A 26492-nucleotide genomic window follows, 5' to 3' on the forward strand; every position below is an offset into this window, starting at 1 on the left:
TTGATCTTACGTTCTTTCGATTAGTGTGGTCTGGCTGTCGAACTTGGTAGCAGCGTAGTAGGAAGAACTGACTTGGTAGTATCGATTAATGTGGTTTTTTGGCTGTGTGTTTAGTCTGTCTTTCCTGTTAGTTATTTGCGACAAGCTCAGACTCGTAGGCGCATTTTAGTTTGAAAATTTGAAGATCTATGTTTCTATTTATTTGTAGTTCTGTGTTTCTATTTATAATTTGTGGTTCTGGCAAACTGACTACCCCTTTGCTGTTAATTATTTGCCATAAGCTCCGAAAAGTATGCGTTTTTTAGTTTGAAAATCTGAAGATTGGTGTTTGTAAAAAGTGGCCTATATATTCATCAATAATACTTATTGTTGATAAGTATGTTTTACAAACCTAAATATATATGATTGTGAGATTATAATTTATAAATATTATATATATTAGATATTTCCTCTCATATTTATTTACAAAAGAAACATAATATTTCTGCATTGTTGGAAGAAAAGTGCTCTGGTTCACTGTAACTCCCTTTTGCATTCTTGATTGACATTTTTTAATAGAATTATGAACAAAGAAAAAAGTAAGGCAACATGGGATACAAGCACCACAGAGGTGTTACTTAAAGAATGCATGGAGCAAATCTACCGGAAAAATCGTCAAGGAACATCATTTTCAAAGCCTGGGTGGAACAACATTCACTCTGCATTCAATGCAAAAACAGGAAAATCATATGAGAAGAAGCAATTGAAAAATAGGCTCGATAGCTTGAGGAAGGATTGGAGGACATGGGTTGATTTAACCAAAGAGACTGGTGTAGGTTGAGACCCTATAAACAATACAGTGCTGGCAACAAATGAGTGGTGGGAGAAGAAAAAACTGGTATATAATTGTTAATCTTGAGTTATGAACTGTGTTATTACTTGTTATAGGCTTTTTATTTTTGTTGATTGTATTCTTGCAGGAGAATCCCCAGTATAAAAAGTTTAGGTACCAGGGGTTAAAGTTTGCTCATGAATTAAACACGATATTCAAGGGTGTGATAGCATCTGGAGAGGATATGTTGGCACTGTCTTTAACCCAACCTCAGACACAAGAGGATGACGAAGAGAATATGTATAGAGTTGATACAGATCTCCTTGAAGGATTGGGGGATAGCGAAGAAGATCTTGGAGGTGCTAGTGTAGGAGTTACAGATGAGATGGCAGGCGTAAACTTAACAGCAAAAACTGCACCTAGTGGTTCAGGAAGCCATGGGAAGAGGAAGAGAGGTGAAGGGTCTAGCAGGCAAACAAAGCAAAAAATTCCAGCCTCAAGACAAATAGCAGATTCAGTTAGTGAAATAGCTACTGCATCTAAGGATAGAACTGCAGTTCTAAACAAAATAAAAGAGGTATCAATTTCTGAGGTTACGGCCGAAGTGCTCTGCCTTAAGGAAATTACAAGTAACTCTGATTCCGAAACCGGTGTTTAAGACTTCTGTTGCACAAGAGTGTTTGGGAAATGGTTGTTTCACTAAAAGGACATGGCTACAGGATATGGCATACAATCCACCATCATGGATGCCACCCCCGCCTGCTTGAACTATATTTTAGGATGCATGTTATGACTTTATTTTGTCTAACTCGGACCAGAGTTGTTATTATATGTTTTTAAATTAATGTTTGTGGAACTATGAAATTATGTAACTTGTTGACTGATTATGAATGTTTTGAATGTTTCTAAGTTACATGTGTTATTTATAGTGGTAATTGCAGCTTATGAATTTTTTAGACTAATTTTTATGTGTTTGTATGTTTAACAGCAAAAAAAATATTTATCTGCACATACCTAAAAATATTTATTTTTCGTTTAAAAAAATTCTTACAGTTGAATTTAACCATACTCACAGGTGACATTATCTATGGCAAATTGGAACAATCAATTTACGTTTGAGTGGATGGAGGAAGATGAACAGTCTGAAGAGGAGTCGGAGGAAGATGAACAATCTCAATTGATTTCCTTTTTAGATGAAGAGATAACACAGTATGAAGAGGTAGCTGTATTGGTGAGTCAATATGTGATGCCTTATGTGTGCAAAGAGCCACGAAGAACTAGTCAGCAAACAGGTAATTTATGGGTGCAAGAAATTTTGCGAGATCATGAAATTCGGTGTTATGACATGTTTCGAATGGAAAAAGAAATGTTCATGCGATTATGCTCTAAAATGGTTTAACATGGTTTACAAAATTCTAAGTATCTGGGAGTGGAAGAAATTGTTGGTATGTTTTTGAACACGGTTGGTCATGGACAATGTAATAAGATGATTCAAGAAATGTTTCAACATTCAGGAGAAACTGTAAGCAGGCATTTTCATAGAGTATTACAGGCTTGCCTTAGTCTATCCAGGGAATATATCAAACCACTCGATCCTACGTTTTCTGTAACTCACCCAAAAATAAAAAACGATAAACGATATTCGCCATATTTCAATGATGCAATAGGAGCAATTGATGGCACTCATGTACGATGTGTGGTGAGTCTTTCGAAGCAAGACAAATATATCAGGAGAAAGGGATATCCGACACAGAATGTCATGGTTGTATGTGACTGGGACATGTGTTTCACTTTTGTGTTAGCGGGATGGGAAGGTACTGCACATGATGCTCGTGTGTTTAACACTGCTGTCTCAACTCCAGCCTTGGATTTCCCTCATCCACCTCCAGGTATATTTTCATTAGCTTCAATTTTAATTATATCGAATTCATTTGATATTTTCATTAATTTCACAATGTCAACATAATTTCATGATTTATTAGGAAGTATTATTTGGTCGATACTGGCTATCCAACTCCACCAGGATATCTTGGTCCATACAGATGTGAGCGCTATCACCTTCCAGACTTTAGGCGACAACCAGGATTTGAAAATTATAACGAATTCATTTGATATTTTCATTAATTTCACAATGTCAACATAATTTCATAATTTATTAGGGAAGTATTATTTGGTCGACGCTGGCTATCCAACTCTACCAGGATATCTTGGTCCGTACAGATGTGAGCGCTATCACCTTCCAAACTTCAGGCGACAACCGGGATTTGAAAATTATAACGAAGTCTTCAATTACTACCATTCAAGTTTGAGGTGCACTATAGAAAGGACTTTTGGGGTGTGGAAGAATAAGTTTCGCATCTTAGAGAAGATGCCAAGTTACAAGTATAAAACTCAAGTCCAAGTAGTTTGTGCTACAATGGCTATACATAATTTCCTCCGAAGAAATTCTGAAACTGATAGAGATTTCATACAAGCTCAATCTGAAGGTACAATTGACGAAAACAATCATGATGAAGCTAGTGAGACATCCTCTTCAAATTTACCTAGATCAAGACAAATGAATCATGTGCGTGACACAATTAGAGACCAAATTGTATTGAGCATGGCATCCAATTAGTTATTTGATGTATTTAGTTTAAAAATGCTATGTATGTATGACCTCTAATTTATATATTTATCCATTACATATATTTAATTAAGTATTTTATTATTTTTCAATTTCCTTCTAATAATAACTTAAATTTTTTTTATTTTTAATAATTTTATTTTCAATACTTCTTTTAAAATGGTCACATTATATATATAATTTCTTTATAACAATAAATTAAATTTCCTTATTTTTAATAATTTTATTTTCATTACTTTATTTATGACAAATAGTCACATTATATATATAATTTCTTTATAATACTAAATTAAATTTCTTTACTTTTAATAATTTTTATTTTCCTTACTTCTTAAAAAATAGTCACATTATATATATATATATATATCTAATATTAGATATGTGCTATTTAATAGAATTCATGTCCTTTTAAGTCATTTTACATCCAAACTTACTTTTACATTTATCATCCAAACAAGTTTCAGCTTCTCAAACTAACTTTTTTCTAAAACCCAATCCAAACATAAATCACATTACCCTATCTGACTTTTACTCAATCTGACTTCTGTAAAAGTCAGATTGAAAAAAAAAGTTACTTCTCCACCGCTAATCCAAACACACCTTTCATCTTCTGAAGATATTTATAAAAAATGGTTTGTTACGAGATTTGTCTTTTTATTTTTTGTGACTTTCAGCATCGGGGCTGAAAAAGAATTGTAACTTTCCGCATCATCCTTTTTTCGACCAGCGTGAACCGTATTCTCACTGTCAGTCTCGCGTCCCATTCTAAACCGATAGGGTAGGGAAGGACAAGAAATAACGCCCCATGGGTGCAATCGTGGTATACTTGCACGTTTGGAATCTAGGGTTGGCTTCCCTATGCTACCTCCCAGGAGGCCAACCAACAGATTGGGGCATTACGGATTGGCTCATAACAAGTTAAATTTATATAAGTCGGGTTAAAAATATTTGATTGAAAGAATCAAATAAATTATATAGATACTTTTCTAATTTTTTAGATAAATATAATATATAATCATATAATTATAATAATTAAAAAAATAAAAAATGCAGGTTAGCACGGAGGTTGGTGGCCTAACCTGTGACAAATTGCTGGCCTGGCAGTGCGGGTTAAAAATGCTTGTTTACTGGTTGATTTGCTTTTAGTCAATCCTAACTCGTTATTTTTAATAGGTTAGCAAGTTGGATTCACAAGTTCAACCCATATTACCAGTTTTACTACCTCTCCCACCCACTATCCTCAAAATATCTTGAAACTATGCTGTTTCAAAGCCATTTTTCCTTGCTTGCTTTTGACATTCGCATTCATCCAAGAGAGAAATAAAGGCAAACAGGTGTTGTGTGTGGACACGGCTTCTCTCCTTTCCTCTTAGCATTCGCTTCAACCAGCAAAACTATGCCATTTTAGGGAAAAATACGGGAGGATGAAATTTTTTTAAAAAAAAAATTTACCATTCTAAAATAGTTTTTTAGTGTCATTCATTTAATATTCTAAATTACTTTTTAGTGCTATAAGCACTCTAAAATACTTTTTTAGTTTACTTGGTATCATGAGCTTAGGTTGTTTTGGGCCAAATTATTGCAATATGTTCTGTCGCTTCCATTATTGAAGCACAATTCTTGTTTTTTGTTGCATTTCTGCTAGCCAAACACATCCTTAATGCCAATGACGTCGTTCTGTCATCTCTATCCTAAATTCTTGTTCTTCTAATATTGTTGTGTCACTATTGTCTGTCGATCTTTCATGAACCTATACTGTGTCCATTGTTGTTGCCTTCCTTAAGCCCTATGTCTCTACCTTTACCATGCTCCTCGCTGCCAACAAAGTCCTTATTGAACGGTGGAGTACTATTCTTGCCGTCAAATATTCAAGATTGTAGAAGGTCAGCGCTCATTAGAGAAGGCGTTAGTGGAAAGTAGAGGTGAAAATAGGTCAAGCAGTATGTGGCCTGACATGCATTTGGCCGCATTGTTAACTCCCCAATTTTTGTAGATTTGAAGTCTATTTTGAATATATTTTGGAAGTCATAAATGCAAAAGTAAAAATATTTTCATAAGTTGGCAACGGGAAAGTAATCAAAGGCATCATATGATCGTATAATGTTAAAATTAATAAGAAAATAAGGTAAATTGTTAAAAATTGAATTCAACAAGTTTTTCGCTCACAAATGCTTGTTTTGCTAGAAGCGCATGAACATTATAAGAAATCAAGAAAAGAGTTAACAAAAAATGCAGTTAAGTTGGGAAGATCTACTAATGCTAAGGCATATGTGTGAGGTGCTACAACACTCTATCCTAAGAAAATAAAGCAACATCACTAGTGCCATAACACCAAAGTAGAAGTGCCATGACATCTCGTGCATAGAAAGAAACAATGCTTCATGCACCAGGGCACTGCAGTAGGAGTCTCATGGCACCCTAACAGAACCTAAAACACAAAGCTTTGTTTTTTGATATAAATGACCTAGGGGACTTGGTTTTGAGCATTCCACACGCCATCTTCTTGCTAAAAATGTGTTTCAGGACAAAATAGAGCTAGGGTTTAGGATTATTAAAGATCATAGAGCTTGAGATTCAAATATTGAAGAGATTCAAGCTCTCTTTATTGGTATTTTTGAACTTCTTTCCATTCCTTTCCTCGTTCTCTTATATGTACATGTATATTTTATATATTTATTATTCTTTTTAGATTATGAGTAGCTAAACTATTTATTCTAAGATTATTTCAAACCTTTTTATCGATTGAGACTTATTTATCTCTCTCTTTCAGTATTTAATTATATTTATGTGAGAATTTATCTTGAGCTTAATGCTTCTTAGTACTTAGCTACCCCTTACATTGTTCTGTCTATCTTAATTTGACTTCAGAAAACTGATTTTCATATAAAACTTAGATAAATTTGCGTTTGACTTGAAATGTAATTGTTGGATGGAGGGTTTGTGGGTGAAATAGAGATATGTTCATTAATCGGGCATTGTCAAATTAAGGTTCATGCATCAAAGGATTTTCATTAAATGTTACAAGAGATTAGGCATTTTATTGATAATTAAAATTTGGTTTTGACTTGAGAAACCTTAATCATGTAATCTAGAATCTTAGACAAACACATTGTTTCATTTAAATGCTAGTTGAGAGAGACTTAATCAAGTTTCATGAAATGCAAAGAGGAGAAATAACCCTAGGCTTAATTTATCTAGAAGATAAATTTGCAGCATTAGTTATTTTCTCATTTAAAACAACTGCATTTTTAATCACAATCTTTTAGATAATTTTACTCCACCTAATTAAGAGCACAAATGTTATAATTAGCTAATTTTCTCCTTAGTTCTCATGGGAATAATATTTTTACACTATGAACACAAGCAGGGCCTTTAAAAGGCCTGTTTGTACCCTTTAAAAGGCCTATTAAGGCTGTCGTGGGTGAGATAAATGCTCTGCTTGTGTGAGAGTACTCGTGGTTCGGGTGTGTGTGTGGCCATTAGTGTAGAGGGTTCTTGAGTTCATCGCCAGTGAAAATTAAGGGCTAAGGTGGTGTGATTGGGGAAGCGGCAAAGGAAAATTGGTGGCTGACTGGCGATAGGTGCCTTCTAATTTGATTTCAACGCAAATGACCTTGGTAGTTCATGATTCACCAATAGAGGTCGTTGGATTTATAAAAGAGATGCCGAAAGGTAGGATTGAATGGGCTTATGATTTTCGCTAGGTCCCACTAGGATTAGTGCTGTGATATTTGTGTAGGTGTGTTTGAAAGAAAAAACATCACATTAATTGCTAATGTGGGAGTTAGATTGAGCACCCTTTTAATGAGCATTTTGTGGTAATTCAAATGATATTTTGGTAAGGAAAAATCTATCAGAATAAGCTCATGTTATTGGCATTAAAAGTAGAAACTGAATGTTGAAAAATTTAAGGCTTTCAACGAATTTTACAATGCCTTAGAGATAGAGTTTTTGAAAATTCTTAATGGGTATTTATCATTTTAACACGTTGAAGATTTTAAACATCAAACGATGGGTTTATATTATGCAATAAAAAGTCTTAAAGTGGCAAATGGACTATTTTAAGTCATTTAATGTGTTGAAACAGTTTGAAATCCTGTAAGATATATTCAAATATTTTCAATGCATTAAACAATTAAATAATGATCTTGAAGTATTGAACGGATTTCCTATGTACCTCTAACGTCCACAATATTGCAATATATGATTGCATTCAATGTATGAAACTGACAGTTTAATGTGATTGAGAGGTTGCCAACATTCATAATATGAGGCCTATAAAAGGGTGTTTCAGTCTAAGGTTCAAGACACAACTCTAGAGTTTTTGAGCTTCTCTCTTCCCCCTCCCATGTATTCTTTTACTTGTTGAGTTTACTATTATCTTCTACCATTCTGCTTACCTTGTTTTACAGGAAGAATTTGTTTAATCTTAGGAGTGTCGCATCTTCATCTGCCAGTAGTTGCAGAATAACTTTAAAGATAGCGCCCTTAGGATATGACTTGGATTAACTTTTTTTTTTTTTTTTGCGTGCAAGTGTTGCCTCCAGCAATCTTAAGAGTTATTGCCATCATAGAACAATCTCGCCACGCTGTTAATCAAAATAACAATGATGCTATTACAATCACTATTGTCCCAATGACAGTTCTTATTCCAAGACCATTCCCTGACACTTCAAAAACAGAGACATTTGATAAAAGGAACTTCAGGAGATGGCAAGAGCGAGTTTATTCTGTCCTTAACACGCACGGGGTAGCTATAACACTTACTCAGTTTGACCAACCCTGGATGCTGATCAGTCCTAGAGAGATATTTGGATGCATGCTAATAAGGTTTGCAAACACACTCTTATTAGCACTTTATCTAAAAATCTGTTCAATGAGTACTGTGTCTATAAGGAAACACACAAGATATGAGAATCATTTATTCTCAAGTACACTGCTAAGGATGCTAGGAAGTAGAAATTCGTGGTGGGGAATTTCTACAAATGGGATATGACCAAGGAAAAAGATATTAAGCTTCAAATCAACAAGTACCACAAATTGCTAGAGAAGCTTCGTGCTGAGAAGATTAACTTTCCAGATGAGTTCATAGCTGGCATATTGATCCAGAAACTGCTAGAGATATGGAATGACTCCAAACAACAATTAAGGCACAAACAAAAGCAGTTGTCCCTACCAGATCTTATTACCTACATAATAATTGAAGACACAAATAAAAAGGCTATACAAGCTACAAAAGGAAAGAAAATAGTTGTTAAAACAAACTTGGTGGAAGCAAAATCACGCTCTAGGAGGTACAATTCCAAAAACAAAAATAATAAGAATAAAAAAAATGATTACAAATCCAAGGATTTTAACCCTAAGTTCAAAAGGAAAGGCAATTGTTTTGTCTATAGAAAGTCCGGACACCATGCAGCACAATACAGGAAGAGTGCTACTAAGCTGCTCAAAAGAGTGATAATCCTCTTAAGCCAAATGTGAATTTGATTAAAGGAAATGATGGTAGTGATGATGAAGTCATATCTGCAGTAGTTTCTCATGCCCTCATTGTGTTTGATATGAAGAAATAGGTGATGGATTCAGGAGCCACTAAGTATATCTGTGCAAACAGAGAGATGTTTACCTCCTTTGAAGAACAGCAAGACCACATCTACCTCGCCAACTCCTGAACTACAAAAGTTTAGCGAAAGGTGAAAGTGGTGCTAAAACTCACATCAGGAAAAACCCTGGCACTGAATGATGTGCTATATGTCCCTAATGTCAGGGAAAACTTAGCCTCTATGTTGCTGCTTGGGAAAGCTACGGTTAGAGTGTCCTTTGAGTCTGACAAGGTTGTCATGACTAAGAATAATGTTTTCATTGGTAAGGGACATTGTAATCAGGGTTTATTTGTTTTAAGTGTTGTTGAAATTAATGAAAATGCAACTTCTTCTGCTTACTTGATTGATTCTTTTGATATGTGGCATGCTAGATTAAGACATGCTCATAAACCATATACAAAGAGACCATAAAATCTTAAGCTAATTTTGAAATTTATGCAGAAACTAAATTAATTATGAAGCCATATTTTCTACTTAGAGAGAAACTGAACTATTATCTTTAATTCACATTGATTTAGGAGATTTAAAACAAGTTGAAACTAGAGGAGGCAAAAGATATTGCATCACTTTTATTGATTATTTCTCAAGATATACTAAAGTATATTTATTGAGGAATAAAGATGAAGCTTTTGAAAAGTTTCTTTTGTATAAAATAGAAGTACAAAGTCAACTCAATAAAAAGATTAAATGAGTGAGGTCAGATAGAGGAGGAGAATATTTGTTATTAAATGATTTTTGTGAAAAAGAGGGTATAATCCATGAAGTAACTCCTCCTTATTCACCTAAGTCTAATGGTATTGCAGAAAGAAATGATGAATGCTCTACTTGTGAGTTCTGCCACACCTGATAATTTGTGGGGTAAAGCTTTATTGTTTGCTTGTTTTTTACAAAATAGAATACCCCATAGAACAACTAAAAAGACACCTTGTGAATTATGGAATGGATTTGTACATAACCTCAAATATTTAAAAGTGTGGGGGCGTCTTGCAAAAGTTTTTATTACCTAATACTAAAAAGGGAAAGATTGATTCTAAAACTTTCAATTGCACGTTTATTGGTTATGCTAAAAAAAGTGCTGCTTATCATTTTTTTGGTTTTGAGAAGTGATATTTTGGATCCTGATATGATTGTTGAAACAAAAGATGCAGAATTTTTTAAATATATATTTCTATTGAAAGTTGAGCGTGTTCATAAAAGAATTAAAAATTCTTCTTCATCTTTTGAACAAAGTTTAAATGTGGCTTGGTTGAGAATTTAAGGAAAAGTAAAAGGCAGAGAAATGAAACCTATTTTAAAGACGATTTTTATACTTATTTCGTACAAAGTGATCTGAAAAATTTTCATGGAGCCATTTTTCCTCCAAATTCTTAGTTTTGAAAAGAAGCTATTAAAGTTGAAATAGATTCTTTAAATCAAAATAAAACATGGGTTTTGGTTGATTTGCCTCTAGGAGCAAAACCTATTGGGTGTAAATGAGTTTTTAGGGGAAAAATTTTCCAGATGGGTCAATTGATAAATACAAGGCTCAATTCCTAGCCTAAGGTTTTATTCAAAAAGAAAAATTGTCTATTTTGATACATTTTCACTAGTGACAAGGATTTCTTCTGTTAGAATCCTGATTGCTTTAGTTTCAATCCATAAGCTTTTTATGTACCAAATAGATGTTAAAACAGCATTTTTTAAATGGTGATTTAGAAGAAGAAATTTATATAACCCAACCTAAGGGATATATAGTTCCTAAGTAAGAAAACAAAGTTTGCAAATTTGTTAAGTCTTTGTATGGTTTGAAACAAGCGCCTAAACAATGACACGAAAAGCCAATCAAGTTTTGTTTAGTGATGGCTTTTCTACTGTTAAGGTAGAATGTTGCATTTATATAGAACTTGTAAATGGTAATTCTGTGATTGTTTGCTTATATGTGGATGATAAGCTTATTTTTAGTACTAGCATGAATGTTATACTTGAGATAAAATATTTTCTCGCTTCAAATTTTGACATGAAAGATCTAGGTAAAGCAAAAGTTATATTGGGTGTTAAAATCATAAGGAATGAACGTACTATCCTACTTTCTTAAGAACATTACGTTGAGAAAATCTTGAGAAAGTTTGAACACTATGATGTTTCTCATGTTGGTACTCCATATGATTCCAATGTGCATTTAACAAAACATGAAGGAGATCCAATTGCTCAATCTAGATATACACATATTATTTGGAGTTTGTTGTATTTAATGAACTATATCAAAACGGACATAGCTTATGTTGTGTGTAGGTTGAACAAATATACTCACTGCACAAGTATTAAGCATTGGGAGGCTCTGCTGAGGGTATTGAGTTATTTGAGAGATACCATGAACTATTGTATACTATATAGTGGATTCCCTTTTGCATTAAAAGGATATAGTGATGTTAGCTGGGTTTAAGACAAAATCCACTAGTAGCTATATTTTCAATCTGGGTAGTGGTACAGTAACATGGAAGTCAGCCAAACAAGTTATACTAACCAAATCCTTGAGGGATTATGAGTTTTTTGCAATGAAATTGGCTGATTCCGAGTTTGAGTGGTTGAAAAACTTTTCAGCGAACATTTTCCTAGGTGAAAAACCAACACCATTAGTGTTTTTATACTGTGATAGCCAATCGGCGATAGCTACGACTAAATAAAACCTTCAATAATAAAAGTAGACATATTTGATTGAGACATAATAGTATGATATAGCTACTAAAAGATGGAGTAATTTCAATCAATTATGTGAGGTCAGAAGTGAACCTAGTGGATCCTTTAACAAAACCTTTGGGGAGGAAACAAATTTATAAAATATTGAGGGGAATGAGACTAAAGCCAATTCAAAATTAACAACGATAGCAACCCAACCTTTGTGATTAGTGATCCTATGAAGAAGATTCAATGGATAAGAATAAGTCATCTGTTAGTTCTGCTAGCACTAAATAAATTGCTAGTCCCTTCCTATGCATTTTGTGAGATTGTGCAAAAGCTCTTAATAATTTTATAGTCCTAGGGATGGTGTGTTCATTGTAGGTATACTTAATAAAATCACCTCTATGAATATAGAGTAGGGCCGCTCCTATGAGATCATGGCAAAATCTTTAAAGTATTCGTTATGCACCAGGCACGTGCATGGCTGTTTTAATACGCAAAAATGCCATTAGTAATGGGAATGTGAGGGTACAATCTGACTACTAGTACCTCTATTACACACCCAAGAGATATTGGTTTTAAGTTCATAAGGACCACCGGCATCTCTGCATACTAAGTATTATTGGTCTAGGTTTGGTTTTATTCCAATTAACATACTTAACAAAAACAAAAAGGAAAGAACCAATAATAGCAAGGTGTAAGTATTATATCCTGTTAATTTTAACATGGTAAATGAGTGAATTAGAACTGATTGAGGGCTAGGTAGTGTAGCAAAAATAGAGACGAAACAACTTTTGAAGTGAAACCTGAGTAGAAACCAAATTGTCATTTTGAAAAGTTTTGGTTAAGGAAAGGCAGTATTGAAAATTATGTCTGAAATTTTTGAAATTATTTTAAAATTCATGAAAAATAGAATAAAGCATTTAGAGCAATATTTGAAGATACAAATAATTTATTAGAGAATTTTCTATAATTATTGGTATTTTTTGCTAATTAAGAGAATATTAGCTAAAGTGAATTATTTCAAATATATAGAGGCCTCAATTATTTAAACAAAAATAAGAAAAAAATTAATTAAGGATTTATAACATATTGTAAAATTATTCCCAATCCCTGAAAGTGCAGAAGTAGCCTTAAAAATATTTGAAGCAAAATTATGTCGGTAAAAGATCGATTTTGGAAAATTTTGAATAAAAGAAGTTACGAATTTTGACTTGAAAAAAATTAAGAGACTTCTCCTCAATAAAAAGGAATTATAATAAATTTTTGGAGCTACTGGATTGAACATGATCTGAGAAAAATTTAACTGATATGGTGAAAGTATACAGTAGAATGACCTAAAGTTTGGAGAAATAATTTATTCTTTTATTTTCCTAGGCATTTTGGCGCCATTTTCATGAGGGGAGGACAGCGTTGGAATTGTGCCATTTGTCAAAAGGCATAATTGGAAGAAGTTAAATTATAATTTTATATAGGCACTACTACTAAAAAAAAAAGACACATATAATGATGGAATTTAACGACAGTTATAAAGAAAAACGTTGTGGAAAAAAAGACGGTCACATTTTTTAAATTAAGGTGAGTGACGTTTCACTTTCCATGGAGGTTATCTTAATAACCGCTATGGAAAGTTTTAGACTTAAACCTATCATGCATTTTCGTTTTTACAGTTTCACAGGTACAGAGCAACGTGGTCCCCCTCTGTCCCACCACCCAAACTCATTTCTGGCAAATCCTCACCATTTCCCACCGTGTTTGGTCCTCCATTCACAGCATCATTGCTTTTCATTGTCTTTCGCCGTTCATACTCGCCTTTTCTCGCATTTTACTCGTCTCTCACTGAGTGAGTTTCCTCTTCATTCATTCTTTTTCTTTTCTCTTGGTGTTTTGGATCTCTTGATGATGAAATCTTTTATATATTAAATGGGTTGATTGGTTTTACATTTTGGATGTTTTGCATTGTTTATTTTGAATATCTTAGGTGTTGAGGGGTTGATTGGGTACATTTGGAGTTAAAAAACTGCAATTACTTCCTATACACAGTATTAGAAACATGTTTAAATCTTCAAAGTTGATTAGTTTTTAAGTTTGTAATTTTTTTAATAATTTTTTGATATTTTATTTCAAATTCTTGTCAAATTTTGTTAATAAAATTTTGAGAATTTACCAATAAATAATTAGTTAAGTGTGTTGGCCAATTTTTTTTTCTATTATGAATTTTGATTGATAATAAAGTGTTTTTTTTTTAAATTTCATGACAAATGGATACATTTGTATTCCCGTTTTGAATTCAAAAGTTTTAGTTTTAAGAATATTTGTTTATTGAATTGGTTTGAGATTGTTGCTTTTGTTTTGTTAGTTATAGTTGTTCAAATTTATCTCGTATTTGTTTCTTATATTGTTGGTTAGTTGATTGATTGATTGATTTGTCCATTGTTTAAATAATTTGGGATTGGTTATATTTAAGAGAAAATTCTGTCAAAATTTTTATAAAATAAACAAGACATTCCCTTTAATTTGTAATTAAGTGTTAGTTAATTTTAATTTATTGACTAATATTTAATTATTTTATTTATTTGAATATTTGAATTAAGTAATTAGAATTGAGCTTGACAGAATGACAGTACAACTATATTCACTGACTTTGTAGAACAATGATCATAGTCAAATGAAAGCTAAGAGAATTAGTAAAAAAGTTAGAGGAGGTAAATATGAGTTACATCATAATTCTTCAAATTTTTTTCACATTTTTTAATCAATTTGACTAATGAGTAAGTTATTTTTAATTTACAGGCATTCTAAGATAGTGTGCCATATGACACTGATAAAATCAACATAATGAGGGATACTATGTCAACAACATTGCTTAAGAGTTTTGAAAATTTGAAATAGTTAAGTCATTTACATTTAAGTTTATTGTTTGATTATTAACTAGTTAAGTTGTTAATTATTAGATGTAGTTGATTGAATAAGAATTTGATGTTAGTATTGGGGTTGATTTATGTCTTGAAATAGTTTTGCATTCTTCTGCTATACTAGTGGGAGTTGGTCTATAAATTGTAGGAAGATTGTATAGGAAATTGATCGCCACATGTAAAAAAAAAGAATCACAAACATTTCATAGCGTTTATTTGGATAACCTTCGTGGAAAACATCTTTAACAGTGGTTAAATACTATAACCGCTATTAAAAACCAACTTTTCATGGTGATTTGTTTCATAAAACCGTCATGGAAAGTCTTTTTTTTCACGGTGGTTATAAATCACCGTGAAATTTTCTCTTTACAACAAATTCACTGCTGCTCCAAAACCGTTGTGGAAAGCCTATTTTAACTGCCATTAAATGTCTTTTTTCTAGTAGTGTATTTTTCTAATCACATGCTAAAATGTAAAGGCATGCTCTTAAGTTGCAAGAGGACATGTGGCAAGGTTAAGGGCTAGAACACTTGATCATGAGACAAATAGGCTATGCAATTTCTTTTAATACAAAAATAGGCTATGAAATTTTAATAATTCACCTAGGACATAATGGGAAACTCAAGGCAAAAATTGAGTCTATAAATACCCCCAATATATGCATAAATTTGGCCAAAAAAGAGAAAAGAAAGGAGGGAAGGTTTTGCTCTTGAATTAAAAAAAAGAAAAAGAAAGAGAAACCAAGCTAAGTTCCAGCAACCATCCAAGGTAAGTTAAGGATTAGAGGATAGAAAATGGTTAGAAACTTATGTTGTAACTTGGTTTATGGAAGAATTCCAACTTGTGACATATATGTATATTTTCAGCCAAAGGAAGGACTTAGGGTTAGGGTTTGATTCAAGTTGATTTGATACTTCTAATAAGTTTAAAAGATAAAATTGTACAGGATTAATATGTTGAGAAGATATGTTTAGAAACATTAGAATTAAAAATAGAATTTTAAACCCAAGAACCCTAACTTTTCAGCCAACATGAGTTCAATGGGAAGGGGTTGGAATTTGATGAATCTAAGTTTAAATATGGATTCTACATAAAAAAATCATGTAGGAAAAGTATGTGGAAGTTATGGTAAAAAAGATGATACAAAAACCCTAAAATTAAAGATAAGGGGTTAGGATTTTAGGTTGAGTTTTATTGAAGTTGTTGAGTTGATATTTAGAATGCTCCTATTGTATAAATGATAGGTATTGACCTTTGGCAAGATGAAACTCAAAAACAAAAAAAAGAGAGCAAGAAGCAAATATTTGAATAAGGTACCAAAAACTTACTTTTATGTTACTTTACATTGGTTGTTTGCTATGTTTTTTCTTAATCATAATGTGATTGAGCTAGTTATGGTGTAATGTGTTTGACTCTTTGCATATTATGTCTTGGCGATATGTATGATTAAGTTGTTAAATGGTATGGTATGTTTTTGTGCTCTCTTTTTATGGCATGATAATGTAAGAGAATGTATGAAAATGTTAAATGGCATGTAGCATGTATAACCTTGTATTGCTAGTATTATAATTATTGTTCTTTGCTACTGAGTGTTCTATGAAATCTCATTCCTCTTTATATGCAAATGACACTATCACACTATTAGGGCCTGGCTCTTCAAAGTATAAAGGAAAGAATATTTAAGCTTGGGAAAACTTGCATGAAATGTCATGCAATAATGTGCTTGACTATATTATGTAATTATAAACTTTAAGTAGGGTTGTGTAAATTGGTTTGATCTTTTTTACAAGATCCTGTTTAGCGGTGTGTGGATATTAAATGTATTTTTACAATTTTATTCCTAATTAATTTTTTATTCCACCTACTCATTTTTTCTATCCTTGATCTCATTGTTAATTTTTCTCTTATTTGTTCCCACATTAAATAAGGATATATTTTTTAAAAAAGGATTTAATTTTTACATATTTATTACTTTTAACGAATTTTAACCCTTTTTTAATACCGCATAATTTAGTTAACATGATCGGAAGGAGTATAAGACCAAAATCTATTTTGTTTCTCATATTTTTTTTTTTCAAAGTAGTTGTCATTATGAATTTAATACACATAGTTTACAAGAATAATTTAGAAAAAATAATATCCATTTATTATAATAATTAAATTAACTATTTTTTTAAATATCTATAAATTAGTTATCTAATTTTTATATTAAGCATCAGAATTAGTAGTTTAAAGTTTCTATTGAATTCACGAATAATCTAGCCATTTTATAGCCCTTGGTCTTTTCAATCCATCAATAATCCTTGTTGAAGTGAGTCTGAGCAAATATTCTCCGTCAGGGCATCCTCCTTATCGTGTTACTTCGTACATCGGTCCCTGCATTCTAGATTATCCTTGCGTGTGTGCCACTGCCGTCGTGAGAATTGGGAGTGAGAGGCTGCTAAACCGGGCTTTTTTTAAATATTAAAAACTGGAGATAAATCCCTATTTAAGAAATTTATTGGGAATGAGCACCTAAAACTTTGTGAATGATGAATGACCTTAATAGTCTTAATGAAGATAGATAACATGCAAGAGACCTTAATTACAGCTAAGGGAATATACTTTACAAGAAATTCATTTGCACATAATAGATTTTGAATTGAACAAAAGACAAATTACATGTAAGGAAATTTAGTTGTATTTGAATGAAGATGTTTTATACATATAAAAGTTCAGTTACACAATGAAAGATACGTTACATGCAAGAAGGGAGCTTCAGTTACATTTAAACAATATGCTTTTGCACGTATATATGAAAGTTCAATTGCGTGTCAAACATATCTTAATAGGGTAATTAGATTTTCTTTTCCTTAGGATTTTTCAGAGTTATTAATTACTTAATGTAACTTGCGTATAATTTTTCCTATTTTTTTTATCTATTTCATATTTATCAATAAAATGTGACGAAAAGACGCTGTCAATATAATTTGAACTTCTTTTTTTGGGCATTGAAAGAGGAAATAAATAGCCAACTAATTGTTAAAATAAGAGTCATTAAATCTAATTGCTGGAATAACAAAATGCCCAATTTTTTAAGGATCTTTAAATTCATCCCTAGAAAAAATTAAGGTAAACTCACAACCAAAAACTAATAATAACAACTCATAAGTGATTGGAAAACAAATACTAATAAAAGGAAATGGGAACAACATACTCAAATATTAATAAAGCATCCGACCCGATTTTGCTGCAAATGGGAATTACGAGATTTTAATTAAGAATAAAGTATATAAATAGATAAAAATAGAAATTGATAGATAGATAGATGAGATATAAACTAAAATGGAATGAGATGAAATAAAATAAAATACAAGTCACCAAATAAATTGCGGTGGTGAAACTAAATTTATTTTTATCTCTAAATGATCAAAATTAAACATTTCACAGTAAATTGTAAAGATTAAAAATGCCCGAAAAAATCTGGCAGAAAGAATAGGAAAAATGACATAAAAAGAAATTAAAAATTATAATATTCATTTAGATACTTAAGACTTGGAAATCCTGGAGAAAGAAGTGATATCTGATTTGATATTTTACAAATATAGTTAAATGACAAAAATGCCCTCATATCAAAAAATTTATTAACAAGTTATGAATTAATAATAACAAATGTTGAATAACAAATAACAAGAAATGTATTCACAATAAAAAATTATTTATTAATAAGTTATAAACTAACAATAACAAGTGTTGAGCAACCAATAACAAAAAATGTATTGGTAATGACAATAGTATGTTAGTCATTTGACTATATCTGTAAAATACTACATCAGTACTACTTCATTTTTTAGGATTCTGACTTATTAAATGCCTGAATTAAAATATTATAATTTTTTATTTCTCTTCATGTCATTCTTTAAAAAAAAATACACAGGAAAAAAAGCGGGCAAAGCAATGGGTACTGGGGTACCCACAAAAACATTTATTTTCCTATTATCTTTTCCCCCTATTCTTCTCATTGTTCTCATTCTCAACCTCCTCCTAACCTTCGCCTTCAACCCTTGCTCTTATTGTGGAGTGGGTGTTCAAAGAATGGATGAATGCTCTCCCGAGAAGACATGAGTTTAATTTTGCTTATGGCATATCTCGAGTTTTTTTTTCTCAAAAAAAAGAAAAGCAAGTTAATCAAAATAGAACAGATATCTCATCATAGATCTAGAACCCACAGTAAACATCAATGATAAGCAAAATGCATATACTCAAGTCAAAATTTGAAATAAAACCATGAGGATTATGCAAAGGGGCAGCGACAAATAGCAGAAGAACAAATGTAATAAAGCAGAAATAAATGTAATAAAAACAGAAATAAATGAATTAAATTTATCACTTAACGTGTATACAGCCCATATAAATTGGTCAAAATGGAGACATAATCTCATACCATTAGCGGACCCTAACAATACCTTGACTTTTATTACAATCCACTGTGCTGCAAATAAAACGGGAACCAACGATCTCAGAAAATTATTCTACTGACAAAAAGGTATAATTGACACTACACTTTGTTCTAGCGAAAAGGCTGAGAAACGTATTCACTGGCTTAAATGGACTCGTAATAATATAAAAGCGTACCCATAATAATTCAATTTCAATCTAATTTGTTGTCAGCTTCTTTGCTTGCATAAGGTAATCTTCCCTTTCATTGAGCCAGAGATCAGCAAATTGGCAATTCTTCCAAGCTTCAAACCACGGCCCTCCGCGAGTATAGTGGATGGCCTTGGGGAATGTAGTTGGATCTTTCTCCGCAACCTTATTATGACCCTCAAGAAAATTCCACGCAAATGGGATGGACCCAATATCAGCGTCCTCAAGCCATTGAAACCTGTGAAGGAAAGCACCCGTCTCTGTGTTCACTGTGTCCGGAGTGAGAACACGGTTCTTGGGATGCCCGCAGTTGTACAGGACCATGGAGGACCAATTCTTCCTTGGATACACGGTCTGAACTGCCCCGTCCATTTTTGTGGTCTCCTTTGGAGCATAGTCATGTTGAACACACATCACAGCATACTTATCATCGATCAGGTCCCTCAGTTCCTTAATATCTGCTAAGTACAGAAAATCGCAGTCCACAAACATTGCCCAGCCCTCATAGCCGGCCAAGCACGGGGTCAAGAATCTGGAAAAGGAGAACTCGGTGCTCTCGAGCTGCCCTCTTTCACGCCAATACAAGCCCTTGCTTCTCAGATCGGACTGCTTGATGGGTACGATCTCCACGGGAATGGAGGCCCTTTTGAGGATCGAGTGGCGACACACCTGGTAGGCATCTTCTTCGCGAGGATCATAACCCACGAAGATCCTGAAGGGCTTCTGATCTGCAGCTTTTCCGTTAGTTGAACTCATATTAGTAGATGATGAATGTGACTCTTCCCTGTACAAATCGAGGATTTAAGAAATTAGTACAAACTAGAAACACCAAAAAAACATTGTTGTTGTCTCTGCAAGGAACCATTCCCTGAGATCGCAGGTAATATAAGAAGAAAGATAACAGAGAATAAAGAGTCAAAAAAGGTAATGCTAAATTCAAACCAAGAGCGTGATGGACAATGCACGGAGAAGCGGAGCCAAAGAAATGAGAAGCAGAGAGCATGAGCGTCGGGGCGAGGATTTAGATGATTGTGAGGTGAACGCAGTGTGTGGATATATCTATATATAAATATGTGTGTGTGTGTGTGTGAAATGCTCGGAACATAATAATTACTGCTAAAAATACAGCAGAAGGATCCGCGGTAAACAGCCTCTAAATCCAATGGCAATGATAGCCAATGGGAGAGGGCCCCTTGATTTGCCGCCTCCGTTTTCCCACCTAATTATTTTTTTAAATAATCATTTAAAATTTTTTTACTTCTTTAATTTTATTTATAAATCACTTTTAATATGTTTTACACAAATTAAAAAAGTTTTTAAATTTTATTAGTTCTTATTTAAAATTTAACAATATTTTAATTTCATTTTGACCTAATATATATTATATCTCATGTAAATAAAATCAACATAATAATAAATAAAAAGTAAAATTGTATATCTATATAAAAAATTTCTCTTATTATCCTATAAATAGAATTAAAAAATACCTTTTTATCTCTTTCTTACAAATAGGGTCAGAGAAATATATTTGAAGACTCACACGTCAAAATATTTAAATAGTTAGAAAATTAATATTTTAAATTTAATTTGTTTACTTTGAAATTATTTCAATTAATTCTTCAAACGTGTAGTAATATTCTTTTAATATTTTGATTCAATAAATTTCCAAAAAAAGAAAAGATTTTCATCCGAGTGGGACATTGTTCTTTATAAAGGAAACACTGTTTTTTGCAGAGGGTTATAGTCTTTAAAGATGTATTTAACTATTGCAATTTTAAATCATTTTGCATACAGCTAAAGTAGGTCGCAATACAGTTGTAAAAGAGTTGAACCCATTTAAAATAGGTTACATGTGAGTTGTACATGAAGTTAAAAGTACTCTTTAGCTAAAAATTTTTACCCATCAACAAATAAGTATACTTCCTAGAATTCAAATTGAGAATACTCATCATCTTAACCAGCTTACCATTCCAATTAATAGTTTGTTAATACTTTTGAGCAAAATTTTGTTAAGTGAGCTTTCCAACTATTATTTCCTTTTAAAATTAATTTTCTTTAAATTTAATAATCTTGACGCAAAATTAGCCGAACGTGAAAACGCAGTTCCACTTCCTGAGTCTTGCACCGACAACTCTATTTTCCGAAGGAAGAATAAGATATTCACACGCTACCGCATGAATAGGACAGATGCATACGCGCTTTCTCGATGCTTCCTCAATCCCCCCTTTTGGCAATAATCTAATTATGCTTTTTTGTTTGAGAAAATTACTTCATTATGTCCTCAACTCCTCAAAATTTTAGTTTTGAATTATTTTAATCAAATTCTTTTAGATTTAATCGCTAAAGAGATCAGTCCTTAATAACACTCTTTGTTTTTTATGATGCGGGTTTTTGACACGCCAAAAATATGTTTTTAAAATTAGCTTATTCTAAAAACTGATTGGCGGATAATTATTTAATCAGGAAGCCTAAAAAGTGAAAACTCCCGGCCCCATAATCGTCAAAGCCAGCCACTTCCAGTGCCTTCACTGAACTTGCAGAGACTGAACCTGCCATGTAGCTTCTCGCGCAAAGATCCTCGAGGCCTGTCAGCCTCTCCATGGAGAAGAAGCCTGTTGTCGAGTCGAAGTTGAAGCCGCCGGCCGACATGTTCTCTCTAGCAGAACATCCGACCACCACTAAAGTATCGAATTAATGCTCAGAAGAATGAGCTCTGGGGTGAGAAAAGTAAGAGCTTGAAGAGGCTTGCTGAATAGGATGGTGAGTCCTCCGGCCATAGAGCCAAGAGGACAAAGGGTGTTATTAAAAGTCCCGATCTGGGTACTGCCAGCAACTTTTGATTCAAGAATCTTCCTTTCTCTTTGACTTATTCCAGAGAAGAAGAAGAAATTAAAGGGTGTGTTTGTGCCTTTCGAAGTTGTCTCTGCACCATAGATGGATTCCATTGTTAAGAAGATCACAGATTTAGGTGACAAAGGCGTTTAGGGGGGCAATCTGCCTTCCAAGAAGCTTCAATATAGAACACTTCATCAGAAAGCCAAAGCTTGAGCCTAAGGTTGAATGAGAGCGCGAGCGCGAATGGAAACGTTTTTAGAGTGACAATGATGATTTGGACCAAAAAAACAGTGACAATGATGATGATGAAGTTCTCCATTTGTAGGCTTTCAAGGGTAAATAATAACCCACCTGGCAATTTTTGTTATTTGCTACTCCCTCCGTTTCTTATTATAAGAGACGAATAACCGAATTACGTTGATAAAAAAAATAGTTAAAATTAGTTTAAAACAATTAATGTGTAAAAAGTATAATTTTTTTCCTAAAAATACCCTCATTAATAAGGAGAGAGAGCATGAAAAAGAAGAATTAAATTATTAAATAAAAGACAAGTGGGAAGGAGAGAGAGTGTGAGTTGGAGACAATAAATATAGGTAAAATAAGAAATCAACACAAAAAAGTAGAGATAACTTTTAAGTGTCTCTTATATATAGGAACATGCCATAAGTATCAAATGTCTCTTATAATAAGGAACAGAGGGAGTATATGGTAAGACAAAATGGTAGAGTTCTTGCAATATCATAATACTTCTCGATTCTTAATATAAAACCTATTTAACTAATTTGATTAGATTAAAAAAGTTATGTAAGTTAGTTAATTATAAGAAAAGTACACATTTTTCCTAAAACACTATAATCATCTTTCTTAATACCTCATCTCCCTTTTCTACTTAATTATGGTTGAGGAAGTATCCATATGGGTAATTTAGAGAAAATTGATAAATATGACAAATAAGTTTTATATTTAGGACAAAAACCAACTCAACAATTAGATCCTATATTTGGACCGGAGGAGTACAATCAAAGACTTAATCTTGATTTGCTTCTTCATCGTTCCTCTTACGCATAATGTAATCCTAAATGTCTATTCAATGAAAAGAATGGATATGGCCATGTGGGAGCTTTAATGCTAGAAAAGGGTAAACTAGTGAAGTACTACTTTTGGTCCTTTAAGTTAGCTTGGTATTCAAGTTGGCCTTAAATATAAAATTACAATTTATTTTGTCTCTCATACTTATCTTCTTTATTTTTTAAATGGTCCTTATAGTAATTACATATGTTAAATGTTTTATCAAATAGTAGTTCTAACTAATACACATAATTAATTAGCAATTATATTTTAGAAAAGACAACACCTATTTATTATAAATAACTAACTTTCATTATATATATATACTCAAATTAATCAACTAACTTTTATATTAAAGACCAAATGTAATATTATAATGAAGAAATACAGAATATATATATATATATATATAGTTGGAAGCTGTATAAAATGTTTCTAACAGTTAGGTACTCAATGTTTGTAACCTTTATATAATCAATGAAGATTGTATTTATAGATTTGTAAGTTAACAGCCCCTGGATATTGAGGTGAAAACGTTGGCAAAAGAAATAGATACGGAGGTAAAACAAGAAAAAAGCCCTTATATACAAAAATCGGGCATTACTTTGAGTAATTACTTGTTTAATATTAAAAGTATTTAATAATAATACTTGAATTTTAGAGAACATATTAATGATGATTTTTTTTTGGAAATAAAGGAGATATTCAAAACTGTGAAAGTTACAAGGGAATAAAACTTATGAGCCATACAATGAAATTATAGGAAAAGGTGATTGAACATAGGTTAAGGTTGGAGACTTCTATTTCAGAGAACCAATTTAGATTTATGCTGGGGAGATCCACAATAGAAGCAATTTATTTATTAAGAGGATTAATAGAAAGATATAGGAGTAAAGGAAAGAATTCATATATGGTTTTTATTGCCTTGAAAAAACCTTATGATCGTATGTCAAGAGAAGTACTTTGGAAGGCTTTGGAAAAGAAAGGTGTACAATTTACTTATATTAAAGCCATACAAGATATGTATGAGGGGGCAACTACTAGTATAAGAATGTCTGGAGGTCAGACAAAAGACTTTCCCATTAAGACTGGTCTATATTAAGAATCTTCTTTGAGTACTTACTTGTTCAATATTGTTCTAACTGAGCTTATTCAAGAAAAAATTCCTAACTGCATGCTTTTCACGGATGACATAATCCTTATGATGGCTAAATCAAAAGCAGAGATTAACTCCTTAGAGTTATGGGAAAGGACCTTGGAGTTGAAAGGTTTTCACTTGAGTAGGAGCAAGACGGAATATATGTATTGCAATTTTAGAAGGAGGCCAGGCAATGGTGATTTGGTGGTGAAAGGAGAAGATCAAATCATTCTTCAAGTGTCGAAGTTCAAATATTTAGGATCTACTATACATGAGAATGGTGAAATTGATGGTGATGTTTCGCGTAGAATACAAGCTGGTTGATTAAAGTGGAGGAAGGTTACCAGAGTTATTTACGATAAGAAGGTACCTAAGAAGTTTAAGGAAAAAATTTATCGGACTGCTATAAGACCAACTATGTTATATAATAGTGAATGTTGGGTGTTAAAGGGAAAACAATAGCTTAAAGTTGGAGTATGAGAAATGAGGATGTTGAGATAAATGTGTAGTCATATAAGAAAAGATAATGTTTAAAATGAAATTACCTGAGCAAGAGTAGGCGTGGCACCGATTGAAGAGAAAATGGTTGAACATCGCTTGAGGTGATTTGGGCATGTGTAGAGAAGGCCATTGGAGACCCTGATGAGAAGGATAGAGAAGACAGTTTGGGATCCTACAAAAAGGGGCAGAACAAGGCCAAGAAAAATGTTCAACGAGATCATTGAATGGCACCTCCTGGTCAACAACATATCTAGGAACTTGGTTGTTGATAGAGCATATTGGCAGCGTGTAATTCATGTAGCTCACCTCACCTCGTGAGATAAAGTTTGTTGTTGTTGTTGTTGTAGTACATTAATAATGATTTTTTTTGCCATTTTAATATTTTTTGTGTTACGCGCCAAAATTTTAATATAAGTGGAAGAATATATTTGATTCGATACTCTTTGTATTAGAATCCGTTGCAATAATGGAAAAAAAATACTAATAAACTGTTAGTTGAAATGGTAAATGGCCTCATCCTTATAGAGAGAAGAACATAAATTCAAATATTAGAAAGTATATTTATTAGGAGAGATGAAAACTTTTTACACTTTAAGTCTCAAAAAGAAAAACGCTTAATCAAATAACAAAAATAATGAGAAAAACTTTTAGTTTTTGAAATTTGAATTCAGTGATTTTAGTCTTTCGAACCCCATTTCAAATACCAAAATTACTGTTTTAGAGACTAAAATTATTTAAGCAAAGTAAAAGAAAATAAAATTTTAGGGATCAAAATTTAAATTAAATCAAACTTTAAGGACTAATGGTGACATAAATCCTAAAAATTATACAGGAACAAGAAAAATCTAAGATTATTTTTTGAAGAGGTGTAGAAATTTTTATTTAAGTAATAAAAACTATTCCAATTACCAGGATTTCTTATGTTATCCTAGATTGGGACGTGACAAAAATGAAACAGGACAAGATAAAGAAAGTCAGGATGGGACAGCTCATCCCGTCTCGAGATATATATTCATATTTTTTTTTGTTATATATTATTTTTGTTTATCTATTCTAACAACACAAAAAATATAAATACTAAATTTAAAGAAGTGAACGGAAGTCATATATTTGAATAAGTTTTTGGCAAAATTCCATATAAATACCCTCAAAATATCTAAACCCCACATTTGATTACAAGCACTAATTTGGAATTTGAAAATTTTCGGAAAAGACGTCATTGCCCTGCTCCCACTTCTCCCCGCACGGCCACAGCTCTCCTTCCTCACTCCCGTCACACCGTTGTCTTTTCCAACATAAACTCATAATCGTTGCTTCACTGACCCATTGTGCTCTGCCATTTCCCTCACTCTCTGTCTTTTCATACCTCAATGTTGTAACTATTACTTCAAAAGTTAAGCGAAAGACAAGAAATGCAGAGATAGACACAAAGACATAGATATACGTATAGATATATAGACAAAGACAACATAGCTCGAGTCTTGAGCTAGCCGGGGGACTCATCATCGTCGGTTATTGGTGGTGGTAGAGGAGGAGTATGAGGAGGAGGCGGTGGTGCAATGGCCTTGCAGCAGCAGGGACATCTTCCCATGACGATTGGCAATTCCATACCCGCAACCGTGACCGCAAGTAAATAAATTATTATTAATGGATTAATCTTTAATTTGATTCCTTCACCACGTAAACGTTGGAGACAAAGTCAAGATTTCTTAAA

At 32.6% G+C, this 26492-nt stretch overlaps 2 protein-coding genes across 2 annotated transcripts; one reads left to right on the forward strand and one right to left on the reverse strand.

Annotated features, from left to right (window-relative positions):
• The first annotated feature begins 628 nt into the window (after positions 1–628).
• On the forward strand, positions 629–1469 carry LOC114712074 (L10-interacting MYB domain-containing protein-like). Its single transcript, XM_028896527.1, has 2 exons — positions 629–811; positions 960–1469. The coding sequence occupies exons 1-2, from the start codon at positions 629–631 to the stop codon at positions 1467–1469; spliced, it is 693 nt and encodes a 230-aa protein (XP_028752360.1).
• A 17468-nt stretch (positions 1470–18937) lies between these two features.
• Positions 18938–20282, reverse strand: LOC114712084 (protein CDI). The gene is made up of 2 exons (XM_028896553.1): positions 20179–20282; positions 18938–20020 (listed from the first exon to the last, which is right to left on the reverse strand). The coding sequence occupies exon 2, from the start codon at positions 19990–19992 to the stop codon at positions 19246–19248; it is 747 nt and encodes a 248-aa protein (XP_028752386.1). The 5' UTR covers positions 19993–20020; positions 20179–20282; the 3' UTR covers positions 18938–19245.
• Between the last annotated feature and the right edge of the window lie 6210 nt (positions 20283–26492).

The sequence above is a fragment of the Neltuma alba genome, unplaced genomic scaffold, assembly GCF_004799145.2.
Source record: "Neltuma alba isolate B1F8T4 unplaced genomic scaffold, ASM479914v2 tig00011335_pilon, whole genome shotgun sequence".
Lineage (NCBI taxonomy): Eukaryota > Viridiplantae > Streptophyta > Magnoliopsida > Fabales > Fabaceae > Neltuma > Neltuma alba.